General features: G+C 52.3%; 1 protein-coding gene across 1 annotated transcript in view; it reads right to left on the reverse strand.

Moving 5' to 3' along the window:
- The window catches only part of Npas1 (neuronal PAS domain protein 1), a 20,842-nt gene extending 1,059 nt beyond the window's left edge, over window positions 1-19,783 (reverse strand). Inside the window, exons 1-11 of the mRNA XM_028779542.1 lie at window positions 19,648-19,783; window positions 18,497-18,674; window positions 17,572-17,807; window positions 8,562-8,635; window positions 8,313-8,402; window positions 6,754-6,925; window positions 5,658-5,773; window positions 5,292-5,449; window positions 4,827-4,933; window positions 4,319-4,466; window positions 2,660-2,754 (exon numbers count right to left, since the gene is read on the reverse strand). Of these exons, the coding sequence (XP_028635375.1) occupies window positions 2,660-2,754; window positions 4,319-4,466; window positions 4,827-4,933; window positions 5,292-5,449; window positions 5,658-5,773; window positions 6,754-6,925; window positions 8,313-8,402; window positions 8,562-8,635; window positions 17,572-17,807; window positions 18,497-18,618 (1,318 nt within the window). The 5' untranslated portion in view covers window positions 18,619-18,674; window positions 19,648-19,783. The remainder of the gene's footprint in view (window positions 1-2,659; window positions 2,755-4,318; window positions 4,467-4,826; window positions 4,934-5,291; window positions 5,450-5,657; window positions 5,774-6,753; window positions 6,926-8,312; window positions 8,403-8,561; window positions 8,636-17,571; window positions 17,808-18,496; window positions 18,675-19,647) is intronic.
- Window positions 19,784-20,440: the final 657 nt, after the last annotated feature.

A 20,440-nucleotide genomic window follows, 5' to 3' on the forward strand; every position in this document is an offset into this window, starting at 1 on the left:
GTTCTACCACTGAGCCACGCCCCCAGCCCCTCACTGGGGGATTCTAGGCAGGGGCTCTACCACTGAGCCACGCCCCCAGCCCCTCAGTGATGGATTCTCCTTAGGCCTACCATTGAACTAGATTCTAAGCCTTTTTTTGACTTTCTGTGTGTGGGTGAGGTATGGAGGTGACATCAACGCTGGTCCTCTTCCTTATCACTGCTATTATCGTCGTCATGATGACCGTGTGTACGATGGAGGCGTGCATGCTATCATGAAGGTGTGGACCAGGTCAGAGGACAGCTTTGCTGAGTCAGGTTTCTATTTCTACCTTTATGTGGGTTCTGAGAATCAAACTCAGGTCATCAGATTTGGCTGGTTACCTGCTGAGCCATCTCAGCAGCCGCTTTTATAATTGCTCTGTGTATGTGTGAGTGTGGGTGCACAGGCTCCATGATATACACGTGGAGGTCACAGGGCAAGGCCTTTCTACCTGATGAGCCATCTCACTGGATTATTGTTCTTTGAGACAGAGACACAGAGACACTTACTGAACCTTGAGCTCATATGTTTCTGGCTAAGCTGGTTGGCCAGCAAACTCCTGGGATCTACGTGTGTCTACCCCTCTCAACACTGCGATCACCCAGATATTATACGGGTGCTGGAGATCCAAACACAGGTCTTTTGTTTGCTTGGGTTTTGGTTTTATTTTCAACACAGGTTTTCTCTGTGTGTCCTGGTTGTCCTGGGACTCACTCTGTAGCCTGGAGCTCACAGAGATCCATCTGCTTGCCTCTGCCCTCCTGCTAGTCCTGGGGTGAAAGGTGGATGCATACCATCCCCTGGCCCACACTCAGGATTTTATGCGTGCACAGTAAGCCCTGTATCCACTGGGTCACCCCCGCCCTCCAGCCCCTTTTACTCTTTGAGACATAGTCTTGCTAAGTTGTCCAGGCTAACCTTGGTATCTCCCTGTCTCAGCCTCCCCAGTAACTGGCATTATAGTCCCTCACTACCAAGGCAACCTAGAAGGAGGCTTCTGAAGGAATGTGTGTGTCCCCAGCCCTTGCTCTTGAAGTACAGGTGCAGTGCGGCAGGCCTGCAGTTCCCAAGCCCCAACGGTTGTCCCCCCTCAGGCCCACAGTAGGCACCTCCCACAGCACAGCTGAGATCCATCCAGCCCTGACATGCCAGTAAAGCCTAGACTGAGAAATCCTAGCTCGACTTCTACAGGTTCTGGAACTCTCCAGCACGCCCTCCCTTACAGCCATAGAACTTTGTATAGTACTGGACATATCTCATCTGTATTGTCCTGAGAGACAGCCACTGGCCACATGTTGCTGGTGACTATCTGAAATGGGGTGGATATATTTTAGGAAGAGGATGTTTAATTTTAGGGTAGGATGAAGGTTAGTTTGTTGTTGTTGTTGTTTTCTTTGTGAGACAGGGTCTCACAATGTAGTTCTGGCTGGCCTGGAACTCACTCTGTAGACAGGGCTGGCCTTGAACTCAGAGATCTGCCTGCCTCTGCCTCCCAACTGCTTTGATTAAAGGTGTGCGACCTCATGCCCTGCTTGATTGTGTTGTTTTCGAGGTCAGGTTCTCACTGTGTAGCTCTCCTAGTCTAGAACTGATTACATAGACCAGGCTGGCATCACACTTACAGAGACCCACCTGCCTCTGAGTGGTGGGAATACAGGCTTGGCCTGAGACGTTGCTCCCCACCCCAGCTGTTTTTAATTCCTAGAGAACTATTATTCAGATTGTTTAGATTCGTTTCATGTGTTTGAGTGCTTTGCCTGCATGTGTGTCTGTACTGCGTGCATGGCTATTGCCTCTGGAGGCCAGGAGAGAGAGAGAGAGAGAGAGAGACAGAGAGAGAGACAGAGAGAGAGACAGAGAGAGAGACAGAGAGAGAGACAGAGAGAGCGCGCATTAGATCCACCAGAACTGGAGTCACAGATAGCTGAACGTCATCATGTGGGTGCTGGGGATTTAACCCTAGTCCTCTGCGAGAGCAGCCAGCGCTCTCTGGCTCAGGCTTCCTGGCCCCACTTAGAATTATTTAATGTGTGAGTCTATGTATCACATGAATGCCTGCTGCCTACAGAAGCCAGAAGAGGGCATCAGGTCCCTGAGAACTAGAAATATGCGTGGCTTTGAGCCCTGTGGATGCTGGGAATGAAACTTGAGTCTTCTGCAAGAACAAGAGCCCTCAGCCGGGTAGATTTTTTTCTTGAGACAGGGTTTCTCTGTGTAGCCCTGGCTGTCCTGGAACTTATTCTGTAGACCAGGCTGGCCTCGAACTCAGAAATCTGCCTCCTGAGTGCTGGGACTAAAGGCGTGCGCCACCACTGCCCGGTTCCACTTTACACTTTGAGACAGGGTCTCTCAATCAACATCGAGCTTGCCAGTTCAGCCTCAGGAATCCTCCTGTCTCACCTCTCTACCTCCCCAGCACCGGATTCCAGATGTGTGTTTCGCACCTGGCTCTCCTTTATGAGGGCTACACCCGTGTACTTACACTTTCCTGGCAAGCACTTTACCCACTGAGTCATCTCCTCAGCCCGAAGGACATTTAACTCCAGGTGTCAATGTAAACAGCCACACGTGTTGAATGGCTTCCACACGGGTAGTCCCAGTGGTCCCTCCGCCTTCCCTGGGTGTAGAGATAGCTTACCTGTGGGCTCTGGACCCGGGCTGGATGGCTCCTCCTGAGACACAATGGCTGGAAGCTGGAAGGCATCCAGGGGTGTTTGACCGCCTTCAGCATGGCTGGGGACAAGATGATGGAACTGAAAACCAGAAATCTTGGGACAGCAGTGAGTACAGACATTTTCCAGTATGGAACTTGTGGCTACTACCCCGCGGCACTAAAAACTTTCTACCAGACCTATAAACTCCTAGTTGAATACACACACACACACACACACACACACACACACACACACTCACACGGTTAATTAGATCCAAGAACTCCTATGTGCTAGGCAGGGACTCTACCACTGAGCCACGCCCCCAGCCCCTCACTGGGGGATTCTAGGCAGGGGCTCTACCACTGAGCCACGCCCCCAGCCCCTCACTGGAGGATTCTAGGCAGGGGCTCTACTACTGAGCCACGCCCCCAGCCCCTCACTGGAGGATTCTAGGCAGGGGCTCTACCACTGAGCCACGCCCCCAGCCCCTCACTGGGGGATTCTAGGCAGAGACTCTATCACTGAGCCACGCCCCCAGCCCCTCACTGGGGGATTCTAGGCAGGGCTCTGCCACTGAGCCACGCCCCCAGCCCCCTCACTGGGGGATTCTAGGCGGGGCTCTACCACTGAGCCACGCCCCCAGCCCCTCACTGGGGGATTCTAGGCAGAGACTCTATCACTGAGCCACGCCCCCAGCCCCTCACTGGGGGATTCTAGGCAGGGGCTCTACCACTGAGCCACGCCCCAGCCCCTCACTGGGGGATTCTAGGCAGGGGCTCTACCACTGAGCCACGCCCCCAGCCCCTCACTGGGGGATTCTAGGCAGGGGCTCTACCACTGAGCCACGCCCCCAGCCCCTCACTGGGGGATTCTAGGCAGGGCTCTACCACTGAGCATTCCTTATTGAGACAGAGTCTTCCCAGGTTTCCCAAGGTGGCTTTGAACTTTCAATTCTCCGTCTTTCCACTACCTTAGTCTTTCCACTGGCTGGGACCAGAGTACCAGACCCAGTTTCAAATTTATTCTCATCTGAGTTCTCCGTCCTATGGCAAACCCGGGCCACCATCAGCCACCTCGTGTTACCTAGGCGTCCTCTAAGCAAGTCATGGTTATCTGTGTCTCTTCCGTCTAAATCACCTGTTCTCTCCAAATCAAAGCAGCTCAGCAAAGGGGCAGATGGCACCCCTTCTCTCCTCGCATCTGTTAATCCCTGCCGCAGCCTCCTGTTGTTCTCCAGTCCCTATAACCTCCCAGTCAGCTCTCAGCAGAAAGAAGGGTTTTTCCAAAAGTGCCTATTTGCCTGTGATCCCCTCCAGACATAAAATTTTCAAGAGATCTCCAGTGACCACGGGGAAAATGTCCCGGGGCCATTTATAGGCTCCTCTGGCCCTCACTCTGTGCTCCAGCCCCAAATGCTCTGTTCTCCCTGTATAGAATCCGCTGTGGCTCCCCAGTGACCTAGCGTCCAGCTCACACACCACATGAGCGTTCTTGCCCTGCCTCTATCACAGATACGTCTCCTCCCAATAGTGGTTCCTCTCCATGTCCGCCAAGTGAGGCCATTCCATGCCTACAGAGCCCTCCCTTAAAGGCCCTGGGAGGGCTGGGATGGGGAGCGGCTGCCGCGATCGGCCACCTCTCACCTGAGCACGTGACTGACCCACAGCACGTGATGTTCCCCAGCGCTCTTCCCGTTCCCGGCCACAGTGGCTACAGACTGCAGCCACACGAAGCCCCCCGCACGCTGCAGCCAACGGTAGTAACCAGTCACCACCTGCCCTTTGTCCAGCACTGGTCCATCCCAGGGGAGCAGAGAGCCCAGAGGGGTGGGGAGGGTCAAGGCAGGTGGGCAGGAGACAGGCAGAGGCCGCAAGAGTGAGGAGAATCGAGAAAGACAGAGAAAGGCACAGAGGTAGTCAGAGACCCAGAGGTACCCCAGCATCGGTCAGAGACCCCCTCATGCCCCAGTTACTGCCCACCCCCAGCCATTGCTCAGCCTCTTTAGTGCTTTTCTGTTCCAAACAGCCCCCAGGAGCTGCAGTGCAACCAGAGACTCTGGTTAGCCCTGAAGAAGGACTTCCAGGGAAGCAGGGTCATTCGTGTCTTTGTGGCGGTAGGTGGGCGGGGAGAGGGTACAGAAGTGTGTCTCACGGTCCAGATGGCTTTGACGGATCCTGGTGGCATCCTGTCCATGGACAAACTGGTAGCAGCTGCGCCCCACGAGTTCTGAGGGTCCCATGTCCATATGGTCACTAACTCTGGAGGACACGGGAAAGAAAGGGAAAGGGAGTCGGGAGACATTGGGTGATTGGAGACGGTGTCAGCGTTCCCCAGGGTCCACACCCTTGCAGTGCTGCAGTTTCCTTCTGTAAAATGGGCATAGTGATAATATAGGTGAAGGGAAAGAAGAGTTCCAGGAGGCCAGAAACAGAAATGGGGAAGCCTGGCCAGGGAGCCAGGGCTGGCCTCCCTTCTTCCAGGCGTTTGCCATCTCTCTTGCCCTCTTTCCTCCCATAACTCCCCCTGGCCCCAGACTGAAGCCCCGGGGTTGATTGATCCTCACATATCCCCAGGTCTCCAGTGGACCCACCTTCCCTCCCGCCCCTACCCCGGTACCTGCTCTCACAAGCAAGGATGGTGAGGCCCAGGCTGAGGCGGAAGACAATCATGTGTCCATGCAGAGGCAACTCAGCCAGTGGGGCTGGGGGCAGCGTGTGTCCAAGGGCTACGAGGCCTAGGGCTCGGGCCCTCAGGCGCCCTGTCACGTGAATAACCTGTGGATGGTGGGGGTGTCTGGGAAGGTGCCAGGTGTGACTGCTGAGGCAGGAGGACCACAGCCAGATCAAAGCCTCACCCAGTTCCACCTGATACCCACAGATCTCTTGGCCCAGGGGAGGCTTTGAGTGTTTCTCGGTGTCTGTTCTCAATATTCTGTCTTCTAATAGCTGGCACACAGGAGGGAGACAGACAGCTCAAACCTACCTTGTACCCCGAGGCTTTGACATTCAGGCCCCTCTTGGTGAGGGTGGATTTCATGCGAACAAAGAAGGACCGCTCCTGGACCCGGAAGGCAGGGGATGCCTCAGTGGGGCTGGCTTCTGAGGCAGAACAAGAGGGAACTATTAAAGAGTTTTCCAGAATCCTGTCAACTCAGAACCAGCTTCAGTGCGGCTGCTCCAGATACTCAGATACATCTAATGGTCACACAGGTACACTGATAAAATAATCTCCCCTAATGGGACAGCCGGGTCCAAGGTCAGATGAGCCCCTCTTTCCTGCTCAGAAGCCATCTCTCAGTTCTGTCCCCCAGGCATCTGCTGGCATCAGTCTGACCCAGGCTGGAGCAGCCACCTGTAACCCACAGAGGGCAGGCTAGGACTATTGCCACAGCCAGGTCCCCTGCCACAGACTAGAAGTATAAAAGAAAAAGGAAGACAGTGCCTTTACCTCAGCACTCAGGAGGCAGAGGCAGGAGGATCTCTGAGTTCAAAGCCAGCCTGGTCTACACAGTGAGTTCTAGGGCAGCCAGGGCGGTTATACAGAGAAACCCTGCCTCAAACAAACAAAAAACAAACACCCCCCCAAAAAAACCCACAAAAACATCAACAAAAGAACTGGCTTCTGAAAGTTAAACACACACCACATGCACACACAATTAAAAAGATGGGATAGGTGGGTGACTTGGAGCAAGTAACTTGATCTCTCTGTGCTGTGCCTGGATTTGGAGGCCATCCCTCCTGGCTTGTGGGTTTGAGGTTAGGGCCCAGTGAAACACTTACAGGCACAGTGGAATGTTAAAAAAAAAAAAAAAAAAAAAAAAAAAAAAAAAAAAAAGCTCTCAGTCTTATTCCCACTTCCATGTAGCAGCCCAAATTTTGGTGTATTTTGGCCATTCTGGGGAACCAGGCAAGTTTAGACACCCTAGTGTTACTGCCTTAAGTTGGCTTGACCCATTGTGGGTTTGTTGTTGTTGTTGTTTTGTTTTTACAAAATCTTGTTTTATAGTATGTTAAGCACAAACACCAAGATCTACCCTCAGGCTTCATTCATTGGCTAGGAGGGGATTCCTGGAAATTACCAATCTCGGGGGTGTCCACCAGCGAGGAGGAAGACGAGGAGGAGGAAGAGGAGGACACGGAAGGCGGCGTAGGGGGACCGGTGGTTGCGGCTCGCAATCCCAGTTGCTCTAGGACCTCGGAGTGGTCCCCAGGATGGATGTAGTCAAAGACGCTGCTGCCCGTCAGCTCCACCTGCCGGTGATGGAGGGGAATGCAGGAGCGCGTGACCGCAATAGCTGAGGCTGGGTTTAGCTTAGGCCCACCTGCTCGCTCAACCCTCAAGTGCACTTCTCACTGGGCTTGTGTTTTTCTTAGAAGTTTCCTGCTTTTTAAAATTAGGGTGGGAGAGGCTTTTGTTTGTTTGTTTGTCTTGAGACAGGGTCTCACTTTTATAGCTCTGGGTGTTCTAGAATTCATTTATTATATGTAGACAAGGTTGGCCTCAAAAGTATTAATCTGCCTGCCTGTACCTCCTGAAATTTTGGATTAAAGGCATGTGTCGCAACACCTGCTCCCCCCTTTTCTTTTAGACAGAGGTTTGCTAGGTAGCTTAGGCTGGCCTCAGACTTGTGGTGATCCTTCTGCCTCAGCCTCCCAAGTGGTGGAAATCAAGCCCGGCAGTTTTCAGCTCTTTAATGAGTTAGAGTCTTGGAGACTGGCCTCTCAGATCTCACAGGGATCGCATGCCAGGCCCTCTCAGTACAGCCTCTAGCTTTCCGTTCTGATCATGCTCTGATTCCACAGTGAGCCTCTGACCTTCAAGCCCCCCCATTTAAAACTCTCCTGAAAGCTGCATATTCAACCATGGCGATTCTTACTCAGAAACCCACCATGTCTTCTTCTGCTGTTCCTCTGCTTGCATTGGGTGACCTATCTCCCTCCAACCTTCATCCCCACTGTAGTCCTATAGTCCTCACCACCCCCACCCTGCCCCTACACCACTTTATCCACCTTTGTCACTTACACATCCAAGTCCCCGCTTAGGGGAGTGGGTTTTTTCTTTTTGTTTTTGTTTTGTTTTTGTTTTTGTTTGTTTTGTTTTTGGTCTGTTTTTAGTTTCATATAGCCTAGGCTGGCCTGGGTCTTCTGATCCTCCTGTCTCCACCTTTGGGATCCTGGAATTTAATGTGTAGGCTTATACCTCACCACCATGTCCAGTTTATGTAAGGAGCCTAGGGCTTTGTGAATACTAGGCAAACATTCTATCACCCCAGCTGTAATCCTGCCCCAGTCACAGTGGATTGAATCCCAGGACCTCCAGAATGCTACACAAGTGATATACTGCTGAATCACACCCTCACTGAGCTCCCACCCACGCTGGGGGATTCTAGGCGAGCACACGCCACCGTAGAAACTATCTCTAGATCACATTTTAATTTTGAGACGAGGTCTTGCTAAGTCTCCCTGGCTGGCTTTGAACTTGTGGTCCTGCTTGAGTCCTCCAGCATGCACTGGGATGCTTTGTGGGATACCAAGGAAGGTTGTCTGTTCTTCATGTTGTGCTTAGTGATACCAGAAGACAGCAAGGGCATGCATAGGCCAGGCAGTAAAGATGGCGGCCACTTCGGGGGATTCTTACCTGTGAGAGACCCAGGTAGATGGACACTGTCTCTGAGATGTAGAGGAATTTTCCTTCCTGATTCAAGGCGAACACGAAGCCATCCAAGGACTAGAGTTGAGAGAAAAGGAGAGGGTGTAGGGAAGGTAACCAAGGAACCTTTAGTTCTGTCCAGTTCTCTACAAGGAATTGACACAGGAAAAACAGTGCTATTCCCAGATGCTACCACCAGATGGCAGCATGAAGCAGCAGGCTAGGAAGGGACCTCACCTGTAGGATGTGTCCACCCAGGTGTTGCTCGAAGACTTCAGAGACCAGAGCCACAGGGCCTCGGCGGCCTGGGGCTGGGGACAGAAGGAGGAGGACAGTCAGGGCCTCTTGGTCTGGCTCACTGCTCTGAGCAGCCCTTAGGGGCCCAGTCAGTCTTAAATTCCCAGCCAGCCACCTTAGAGAACACGTTCACAGGATGGCTGTTCCCTATGGGACAGGGAGACCAAGACTGAGTGACAAACATTGGAAAGAGGGACTTGTCCACTCCCTCACTCTTTTGCACACCAAAATAAAAAGTTCTTGAGTACTGCTGTTCACAGGTACAGTACAGGTAGTGCTGGGCAGACTGTCCTCACTGGGCCCTGAAGACAGGTCCGATGAATAACCCAAGACTGAAGCCAACCTGGTGGAGAAGTCCTGTAATTCCAACTACTTGGCAGGCTAAGGTAGGAGAACCAAGACCTAAAGACTTGCCTGGGGTACATAACAAATGAGTATCTCAAAAGTTGAAAAGAGGGGTGCCAACAAAGATCAGTGATAAAGCATCTGCCTAGAATCCCCCAGTGAGGGGCTGGGGGCATGGCTCAGTGGTAGAGCCCTGCCTAGAATCCCCCAGTGAGGGGCTCTGTGGTAGCATTCATAGGCTCTGGGTTCAATCCTCTGCACTAAAAACAATAACAAAAGAGAAAGAAATACAAAATTATGAGAGCAGGTAGAGAAATTTGCACTGCAGGGCAGAACGTACACTAAGATAGCAGCTGAAGAAAACAGCTTGGAGATTCTTCAACAAGTAAAAACGAGCTATGTGAGCCTCTGGCAATCCCTTCACAACCCAACAACCTGAAGATAGCTGTTGTGAGGAGTGCTGTATGCACATGGAGAGAACAGCATCACACAAAGCCAAGAAAAATCCCCCACTGTCCATCCTCCAAGAATGGGTTACAAACCGCGGTAGATCCCCTGAGAGGAATACAATCTAACTGTGAAGAAAAATGAAGCCTCGATCTGTGGTGGAATATTATGAAAGCAGACAGGCACAAGAGGCCACGGTGATCCCGCATCTATGAGATGTCTGTGAAATGTCTAAAACTGGCAAATCAATGGGAAGAGAAAGCAGGTCCGTGGTTGCCAGCACTGGGGAGGTGGATGCTTCTTGGCTGCTCGACTCCTTTGGGACTACGCAGTAAATGGTGCCGATTTGGATACTTTAAAAGAGCCTTGTCTACACAGCAAGTTCCAGGCCAGTCAGGGCACAGAGTGAAACCCTGTCTAATAGCTGGGATGGGGGAGGTGTAGAGAAACGGCTGAGTTGTTAAGAGCACGCACTAGCTGCTCTTGCGGAAGTTACCCGGGTTGGATTCTATGGCCGATCACAACTATCTGTAACTCTAGTCTCAGGGATTTGATGCCCTCTTCTGGGTTCTGTCGGTGCTACACATCTGTTGTTGAAATGGTTTAGTGGATAAGTGCATGTACCATCAAACTCGAAAATCTGAGTTTGATCCCCAGAACTTCTGTGGTACGATGAGACTTGATTCTCACAGAGTGTCCTCTGACCTCCACATGTGTGCTGTGTCCTGGCCACATATACATATGAACACACAAACACATAATTTAAATTTTTAAAAGAGCGAGCTAATTTCACTCTGGATAAATTTTGGTTGAAAAATTTTAGTTTCTTTGAAAGAATCTCAATAAGTAATCCAAGTTTGACTCAAATTTGCCATTCTCCTGCCTCAGCTTCCTGAGAACTACACTTACAGGGATGCACCACCAGACTCGAGTACAATGTTTCGGCTTTCATTTTTTCAGTGCTGTGGCTTGAACCCAGAGTCTTGCACATATTAGGCAGTTACTTTCCCACTGAGCCACGCCCCCAGCCCCTCCCTGGGGGATTCTAGGCAGGGGCTCTACCACTGAGCCACGCCCCCAGCCCCTCACTGGGGGATTCTAGGCAGGGGCTCTATCCACTGAGCTATATCTCCTGTCATTTTTGTATAGTATATCATGGCAGAGACATGTATACAACAGAGTAACTTTTGCAGATGTGTTGAGATGAAGGCACAAATAAAGAGGAGAAACCTAGAATTTCAGAGAGTCATACATTCCGAGACAGATGGCCACTAAGACATTGGTTGGATGACACAGTTGTCCCCCATACCCAGTCAGGACTCCTGGATGCCATCCACAAGATTGCTATAGAAGACGATACTCCCCCAACCCCCAAGAGAGACCCAAGCACTCTGTCAGTGACTTTCCCTCTGTTAGGCTGAGGGCCTGGATCACCTCTTCCTCTTGTGCCTCAGTTTCCTCTTTAAATGGGTTGGCTGCAGGGGCCTGAGTTCCTAGACTGCCAACGTCTGAGCAGCACGAGGGAGGGAAGCAGGGAGTGAGGTAGGCGTGGTTCTGTTCCTGGGCAGGACCCCGCCATTCCTGTTCCTCAGGACTCCCCCAAGTCAGCCAGGCTGTCAGAGTCCACCCCAGGCCTCCATAGACCCCCCCCCCCCAATCTAACTGCTGTTTCTCCTGCTTCCTCCCCATCTGAACCTCCAGGAACAATAAGTGTGGGGGGTGATGGGGACCCCTCCCCCAAAACCCAGCTCCAAGCAGCCCCGTGACAGGCAGGAACAATGCTGCCTGCTAATTGTGGCAATTTTCCCCTGTCATTTTTGCTAATTCCTTCATTTTCCCTCTCCAGGGATCAGTCCAGGTCAGACTGAGCCGCTGCAATTAACAACATTAATGGGCAGGCTGGGACGGGGGTGTACAGTGGGGGGAGCTTGGGGACCTGCTGTCCCCCCAACCCCCGTGCACATGACCTATCCTCTGCTACAAGGACCTCCAAGGTGTGCTTAGGATTGCTGACTGATGTCTTAGTACCCCCACTTTCTACCTCCCCAAACCTACCTGCTCCCCATCCCTCCCACCCACAGCCCCCTGTCCATGTCCCAATTCAACAGGTGTGTTCCTCCTTCATAGCTGCCCCCCTGGAAGTCCAGAGACCCTGAAATCACTTATTCACTTAATCACTTATTCAATTAATGAACATTTGTCAGGCAACATCAGGGTGGTGGAACCCTGAGGTGGGTGGGGAGAGAGGATGAAGGGAGACCCTTGGGCAGAGAGAGGTAGGCTCAGAAAAGGGAGAACAGGTAAGATCCTTATCAAGTTTCAGGGGTCCCCTCCCTTTCCATCCTATGAGTCTCCTGCCTTGGGTCCTTAGGGATGAAGGGCTAGGTTTTCATGACTCTAGGGATTGGAAGAGGAGTTGTCCTATCACCCAGTGTCTGTTATCATCGGACTCAATGGATGCCCAGGGGACCTCAACTTGTGAGAATTATATCTCTCTTTCTTTCAAGACAGTTTTTTTTTTTTCTGTGTAGTCCTGGCTGTCCTGGAACTCACTCCGTAGACCAGGCTGGCCTCGAACTCACAGAGATCCACCCGCCTCTGCCTCCCAAGTGCTGGGATCAAAGGTGTGCACCACCACCGCCCGGCTGTAGTTCACTGTGCATCCGAAGATGATCTTGCACTCCAGATCCCCCCTCCTTCCTTCTCTTCTTGGACACTGGGATTACAGGCCTGCACTGTGCCTGGTTTGTCTAGTGCTGGGGATGAAGCGCAGGACTGTCTACATGCTAGGCAAATGCTCTACCAACTGAATCCCAACCCCAGCCCTGTGCTGGGAGCAGTTGGGTTTTGTACATCAAAGCCTTCTAGAGGCACAAACAGGCATACAGTGGGTGACTAATATATCATCAGGAAGAATGATAATGTGCCAGTCTAGACCACTCCTGAGAGTTTCTGAGGTCTCTCCCTTCCCCCTCCCCGCTTTCACACCTTCTTTCTCAGTTTATCCAACATCCCCCCCCCAACCCCTGGTCTATCCCTCACTGTTTCCTTCTGCTTCTAGCCCTTTGCTCCAGCCCTCTGCCTGGCCCTTCTCACAGCTGGCTTCTTCACTCCTTCAAGTCTCAGTTCAAAGGTCACTTCCTCTTAAGGTTGAGTCCTAACTGGGGACTAAGATGTCACCTCACTCAATGACAGTTTATTGAACATTCCCTGCATTCCCCCAACATTGTTTTAGCTCAGTGAACAAACGACCTTGGGGAGAGGGCTGGGGAGAGAGTCCAGCTGGGACAACATCTGCTACACCAAGTATAGAGACCTAGTTCAAACCCATGTGAAACGGGACATGGTAGTGAACACTGTAATTCATCATTCCTACTCAGAGATGAGAGATGAAGTTGGAAGACTCCCTAGGAGCCCATGGGCCAGCTAGCCTGCCCTGTGTTAGCCTGCTCTGTGCTAGCCTGCTCTGTGTTAGCCTGCCCTGTGCTAGCCTGCTCTGTGTTAGCCTGCCCTGTGCTAGCCTGCCCTGTGTTAGCCTGCCCTGTGTTAGCCTGCTCTGTGTTAGCCTGCCCTGTGCTAGCCTGCCCTGTGTTAGCCTGCCCTGTGTTAGCCTGCCCTGTGCTAGCCTGCTCTGTGTTAGCCTGCCCTGTGCTAGCCTGCCCTGTGCTAGCCTGCCCTGTGCTAGCCTGCCCTGTGCTAGCCTGCCCTGTGTTAGCCTGCCCTGTGCTAGCCTGCCCTGTGCTAGCCTGCTCTGTGTTAGCCTGCCCTGTGCTAGCCTTTCTTGTGCTACACTGAACAATAAACAGACTTATCTCAAGAAAAGGAGGAAGGCAAGAGTTGACATCTGCGCTCTCTCTCTCTCTCTCTCTCTCTCTCTCACACACACACACACACACACACACACACACAAACTCATGCAGACATACATAGATGCATGTGCTCATGTGCACACACACTTATAAAGAATGATAAAACGACTGGATAGATGGTTCAGCAGCTAAGAACACACACCGCTCTTGCAGAGGATCTTGGTCCTCAGCACAGGGGATTCAGCACCCACTGGCCTCTTCCCACAGTCGCACACACACGGTGCACATAAGCACAAGTAGGCACAAACACATACACATACAGTTTTTGAAAACTCTAAAAAACAGTACAAAGAAGCCAGTGGTGGCGCATGCCTTTAATCCCAGCACTTGGGAGGCAAAGGCAGGAGGATCTCTGTGAGTTCGAGGCCAGTGGAGTGTACAAAGCAAGTCCAAGACAGCCAGGGCTGGTTACACTGAAAAAACCTGTCTCAAAAAATAAAATAAAACAAAACAAACAAAAAGCCTCCCCCCAACACACTCTGAAGCTCCCGGATAGATGGCTCATGTTTTATAGATTAAAGCTTAGAGGTGAGGTGAATACCAAGGTGGGAGGAGCCTGTCGCGCTACGTAGTCAGGGAAACAGGCCTTCTGGGTAACCAATCCCTAAACCAATGGGGCTGACAAGAACACGAACACACCATCCTTGCTACCATGGCTATCTGAGGAAGCCTAGGCCTAGTTACTGTCTTGTATCAATCAAGGCCTCAGTTCCCTCCTGAGGGGGTGGAGGAGGGGGAAGAACCACTCCTTATTATACAGTATAAGTCAAATGTGCTCCATCCCGCTCGCTGTGTCTGTCAGTATGGGTTACATGTCCTCTGGGCTCAACACACTCAGGAAGTTACCACTGTCCAGTAATATAAATCACAAATTAGCTATGTCTGTTTCCTTGGGGTCCTCACTTCCCCTTCTGGTGGGGATGAGGGCTGGAGAGGTGGCTCAGAGGTTAAGAGCACTGGCTTGCTCTTCCAGAGGACCCAGGTTCAATTCTCAGCACCCACATGTTGACTTACAAACATCTGTGACTGCAGTCACCAGGTACACAATGGCTTCTACTGGCCTCCCTGGGCACCAGGCACGAAAGTGGTGCACAGACAGGTATGCAGACAAGACACCCTCATACAAAAATTAAAAAAAAATAATAAAAGCTTAAAATGCAAGGTTAGAGAAAGAGATGAATAGGGAATTATCTAAAACAAAAGACAAAACAAAACTAAACTAAAAAAAAACTTAACAGCCCAGACCCAGAAGGGATGTCAAGTGAGGTAGTTAAAAATTGAACCAAAGTAGACAGACATGGTGGAGTTTAACTTTAATCCCAGACGGCAGAGGGAGGCAGATTTCTGTGAGTAGAGAGTTCTAGGCCATCTAGGACTATACAGAGAGACCGTGACTATAAATAAACAAATAAATACTTGAACTCGAGGTCACTGAAATAGGTCAGTAGGTCACTGAAACAGGTCAGTAGGTAAAGGAGCATGTTCCCAAGCCTGTCTGTTTGATCCATGTGCTCAAAGAGAAGATCAACTCCTGCAGAGTGTCCTCTAACCCTCAAAATCTGCCACCCCCCCCAAAAAAAAGCTTAAAAACTTTTAGGGAAGCTGAAGACCTGGCTCAGCAGTTAAGAGCACTGGCTGCTCTTCCAGAGGACCCGGGTTTGATTTCCAGAATCTACAGGGCGGCTCACAAGTGTGTGTAACTCCCAATTTCAGAGGGATCTGCTGCCCTCTTCTGGCCTCCGTGGACACCTGTGTACAAGTGCATTCAGGCAAAACACCCAAACACATAAAATAAAAGCCTCTTAGAAAACGAACCAAGTAGCCCTCATCTTTGGGCTTCAGTTTCCCAGGGCCTCCCTTGTAAACTTCAGAGAGCTACTTTGTGTGTAGATTAGCAGGGGCCTAAATTTTGAGATTTGGTTGTCTGGAAACAGGATGTCGAGCCACCCACACACGCGCTCCTGACCAGTTGGTTCTGGTACACAGGTGGGCATTGTGGAAGTGGCCAAGAGACGATCCAGGGAGCTGTGACCAGAGTGAGCCTCTATCTCTTGAAACTTCCGGATGCCCCTCCAAGTGTTGGCGGGCTGGACACCGCCAGGGCTCTCTCAGCCCCCCTTTTCCCTCCCTGGGGCTCCGGGACAATAGACAAGATGTTTATCCCCCGCCGGCGCACATGTTGTTCGCGGTAATGACAGTAATCAGCCTCGCTAATGCAGCATTCTCTCAGCGCCAGTCAATTCGCCTAATTACCGCCTGGGAAGCCGGATTATTTAAATTTAAATGGTGATTTATTGCGGGGCTTAATCAATGCTATTTTCTCTCCCCCCCCCACCTCCTCTCTGGGTACCAGGGCAGGAAGGGAATAGGAGCTCTCTCCAACCCCACCCCAAGGACCCCATTCTTCCGGAGCGTGTGTGTGTGTGGCGGGGGGGGGGGGGGAGTTTCTTCACCTGTGACCATAGATAACACTTTCTCTGTCCTGTAATAACAATTAAGTAGGGATATATAAACGAGAGTGATGAAAAATCTAATATTCTATGCATCCGTAATCAAAGGCGGGGAGAAAAACGAGATATTCATCTATATGTTGACATCTTACATATTCTACATTGTTGCAAATTATAGATTATAAATTTTCTCCTACTGTGTCACACCTGCATCTTCAAGGGGCTTTTTGCTTCATTTTTTTTCTCTATTAATCTTTTTTTTTTTTTTTTTTAAAGACAGGATCTCTTGTAGCCCAGGCTGACCTGGAACTCAGTGTGTAGCTGAGAATGAGCTTGGTCTTCCTGTTTGTTACAATTACAGGTGTGTGTTCCCATGTCTGCTTGTTAGAATTTGTTTTCTTGTTTGTTTGTTTCTGAGGCTGGGTCTCTTTCTGTAGCCCTCTCTCATCTTGCTACATAGAGGAGGCTGGACCTAAACCCACAGAGATCTGCCTGCCTGTGTCTCTCAAGTGCTGGGATGAAAATGAAACCCTGCCTGGCCCTTTTTGTTTTTGTTTTGAGACAAAATCTCATTGTGTAGCAGAGACTGGCTTCATACTCATGGTGATTCTCCTGCTTCAGCCTCAGGAGCACTGGGTGAATCAACTCCAGAACCAGCCAGGGCAGGGACTCTGGTCTAGTGTGTTTCCTGCTAGGTGACACAAGCCACATGTCGAAGGCTGCCTGGCCCTTTGCAGGGAGTTCCAGGAGCCTTGCAGATGGTCATCAGTCTCTGATGGGGGCAAGTCTGATAGTCACTCCTATTTCTTTTCTTCCTTTCTTTTTCTCCTTTTTTCTTTTCTTTCTTTCTTTCTTCCTTCCTTCTTTGCCTTTTTCTCTTCTTTTTTCTTTCTTTCTTTTTTTTTTTTTTGAGACAGGGTTTCTTCTCTTTATAGCTCTACCTGTCCTGGAACTCACTCTGTAGAGCAGGCTGGCCTCGAACTCAGAGATCCTCCTGCCTCTGCCTCCTGAGTGCTGGGATTAAAGGTTGCATCACCACTGCCTACCATCAACGCAGCACAGGAAGAGGGGAGGCACCTACCTAGGGCTGCGCAGAGCTACGTGTCAGGATGGACACGTAGCTAATGTCACCAAGGAGAACCTTCCTGATGATCTGTCATCCTCCCCAGGCCATATTGTTGGCTCCTCACCCCAAATGGGGACTTCAGCCCCCAGTTTTCTGTATTCCCTGGAGCTCCACAAGCCCATTCCGGAGCCTACTCTTACTGGTTGAGTGGAGGCACTAGGTAACTGAAAACTTCGTTTGTAGCAATACTGGTTCATCCCATCTAATAAAATGAATAGCCTCTGCTGTGTGTGGTGGCAGACGCCTGTGCTCCCAGCATTGAGGAGATGGAGGCAGGAGGATCCCAAATTCAGGGCTAGCCTCTACTATATATCAAGTTCCAGGCCAGGCCAGGCTACAGAGTGATGGTGTTCGCCTTTAAACCCAGCACCCATAGGAGTCAGAGGCACGTGAGCTGGAGGCCAGCCAGGTTCACATATCAAGTCCCAGGCTAGTCGAGGTTACATAGTAAGGCTCTGTCTCATCAAACGACAACAATAATAATAACCACCTTTTCTAGTGATCTGGATTGCTGCCAGGTTCTGACTTAGGTCAAAAGTTTATAAAAATCCTCAACCTTTTGTCCCCTCGAGAGCATAAGTTAGGAAACCACAAAAGGTGAGGTAGACTGTCCAGGAGTCTGATCAGGGCGGACCTGGCTTTCTCAGTCCTGTCCTCAAGGCTGGGGGTGGGGCGGCAGGGGAGAACTTGGCAGCATGAGCATGCGCACTCACCGAGGCCAGCCGGAGGCCCGACAGCCCGCAACCCCCAAGGCGGCGCCCCCAGCGCGGCAAAACGACGCAGGCGGAGGTAGGTGACGCTAAGACGCACGATGGACGCCTTGTCCAGCTGGCTGGAGATGGCACCGGGCAGAGGGAGCAGCTTGGCCAACTCGAAGAACTCGAGATTTTCCTTCCCGCGCCGCCAGCGCGCTGCGTTGCGGGACTTTTCTTTGCGCTGCGCCTGCAGGCTGGGCGGGCGGCATGGAGGAAGTGTCAAAAGGGTCCTGGAAGTGTGGTCCCAGCACTTCAGGAAGTGAGATAGACCTGAGTGCGAATTCTACATCCCTGGTGGCTTTTGAGGACAGGGACAGAACCTTTATTTATTTAATAACAATTATTATTATTATTTAATTATTACTACGGTATTTGCGGTACTAGGGTTTGAACCCAGGGTCTACCACTGAACTATATTCCTTAGGCTTTTTGTTTTTGTTTTTTTTTTTGGAGACAGGGGTCTCACTATGTACAGTAGGCTGCCCTTAAACTTATAGAGAGATTAGCTTGTTTCTGCCTCCAGAGCGCCGAGATAGAAGGGGTGCACAACCACGCCCCGCTCTTGGTTTTGCCTTTTGAGATACAGTCTATTTTGCTCTGGCTGGCCTTGAACTGGCGAGCCTCTTGCTTCAGTTGGGATGTCAGGCCACCGGGCTGGGGACAGAACCTTCTCCTTGGCTGGAGAATGTCGGGGGGGGGGGGTGAATTCGGAGCTGGGGTACTAAAAACAGAACTCAGCAATAAGTGAGGGTGACGAAGTCTAGACACAGGGTCAGGGCACTGACCTGAGGATGAATGTCATCTGAAAGGCCGTGAAGCTCCCCGCTCCCCCCACCCCCGCACGCCTTCGGGGGAGAGGCCATTCAGAGGCAGATTTGCTCACCAGGGTCCGGGCGGGGCCTTGACCATCAGCCCGGGCAGGAAATCCCAGGGGACGCCAGCTCCACGGCCGCCCCCGCACTTGACTTCACCTCGGCCACCGCTTCTGGGATAGGGGGTCGCCATCTCGACGGGGACTCGAGAATTCAGGCGCGAAGGAGTCGCAGATGGGGCTCAGTTCCCTGGAGGAAGAATGTCTAGGGAAAGTGAGGTGCGTGCGTGTCCCCAAGGGTCAAGCCAGGAGCTGGCCTGGATGCGTTCCTCAGTTTCCCCTTCCTGGGAAGCCGCGGTTCCCACCCTGGCGCTCCGGGTGAGGACGTGCCCCGCCGTCGCCTCCCCCGCGCGGCCCGCCAGCGCACCCGCCTCACGCCCGCGCCGGGCCGGCTCCCGCATACCAATGGGCGCACGCGGCGCGCATACGGATCGGACCGGCCCGCGCGCTGCGTGCCAAGCATGCCCAAGCTGCGCTCGGGGCGGGCGCCTCGCCGGGGCCCAGACGCTCCGGGCTTCATCCCCCACCCTCCCATAGCTCCCAACACCCGAAGGATCTGCCCCCCAAAGCCATCCCCAGAGCCCCACTCCCCAGGTCTGCAGCTGCACCCACTTCCTAGCCTGGGCTAAAGAGGCAGGGAGGTCAGAGGGACCCCACCCTAAGTCCTGCTCTGGAAGCACTCAAGCCCCTCGGGGTGGCGCCACCTGACCCGGTTGCTGAATATCCCCAACCTACAACTTCCTCCCTAAAGACCAGGGCGTAAGACCCTGGTCCATGACACCGCTGGTCACCGTGGCTCCAGGATGGACGCGTCACTCGGGGCCCAGGTATTGGAATCCAGATCCTCTAGAACCAGGGATGTGTCCATCTGGTTCTTTCCTCTTCACGATTAGGTGTCCAAGCCGATCATGTCCCAAGCATCTAGGTGGCCTCCAAGCCTCCCCAAAACGCACTGACGTCTAGTCAGTCCCCCGAGCCTCTGTGGCCAGGACCCCAACAACCATGCACCACTCTCTGGATCCCGGAGGTATAGGTGTCCAGATGCCGTGGCTTCCAGGTCACCAATAGTCTCAGCCCCGCATCTCAGCAGGACCCAGAAGTCCCCATTGCCTCCCGCCAAACCTTCAGGCGTCCCGCACCCGCAGGGCTCCCGACAGGGTTACCTGGCGGCTGGGCGTGCTCGGGGCGCGGCGTGGGGCCCTCTGGGTGGCGTAGAGGGGCCGCTCCATAGACCCCCGGGCGCGCGGGCTGGGGAGCCCGGCTCTCGGCGCCCACGGCGGCCTCTCAGACTTTGAGACCACGGACAGCGGCGGCGAGGGGCGGTGCCTATCTTCGCCCCGCCCACAGCGTCCCCTGCCTGCTGGATAGTTCCCAGGCCGGTGTTGGCCTGGTGTGCCTGAGTGCCCTCACCCTTTAACCACATCAGGAAGCTCGAGTGTCAGCCTCTCCACCCTGTTGTCTCACCACGATTGGCATCTTCGGTTACAGAACCCCTCCCTCCGTCCCCGCCCCCCCCCCCCCAGCCCCTTGGGACTCTTGGTGCAATCAGCACCATGGTTCACTAGGAGGGGACACTCAGACATCAGTGTCCCCTCTAGACATATAAATTCGGGCCTTTCACGATCTCCCTTCCCAAGTGAGAATTCCAGGATACCAGACTCCATTAAGATTGTGACGTGGCCTGGGCACCTGACTCCTTCCTCCACCCAGGTCTCGGTTGTTAAGGGAACAACACAGCCCAGGGCCCCGGGGTCTCGTCTCTGTGACTCCCCATTGGAACTAGAACCCCAACCTGTGGGCACCCACCTTCATAAATGAGAACGGAGACAGGATGATGTGATGAAACTCACTTGTTAATCCCAGCATTTGGGATGCTGAGGCAGGAGGATTGCACAAGTTGGAGTCAAACCTGGGCTGTAAAATGAGTCCAGTCTGGGATCCAGAGTGAGATCCTGT

This window comes from Grammomys surdaster, unplaced genomic scaffold, assembly GCF_004785775.1.
Source record: "Grammomys surdaster isolate TR1022 unplaced genomic scaffold, NIH_TR_1.0 354, whole genome shotgun sequence".
Taxonomy (NCBI): domain Eukaryota; kingdom Metazoa; phylum Chordata; class Mammalia; order Rodentia; family Muridae; genus Grammomys; species Grammomys surdaster.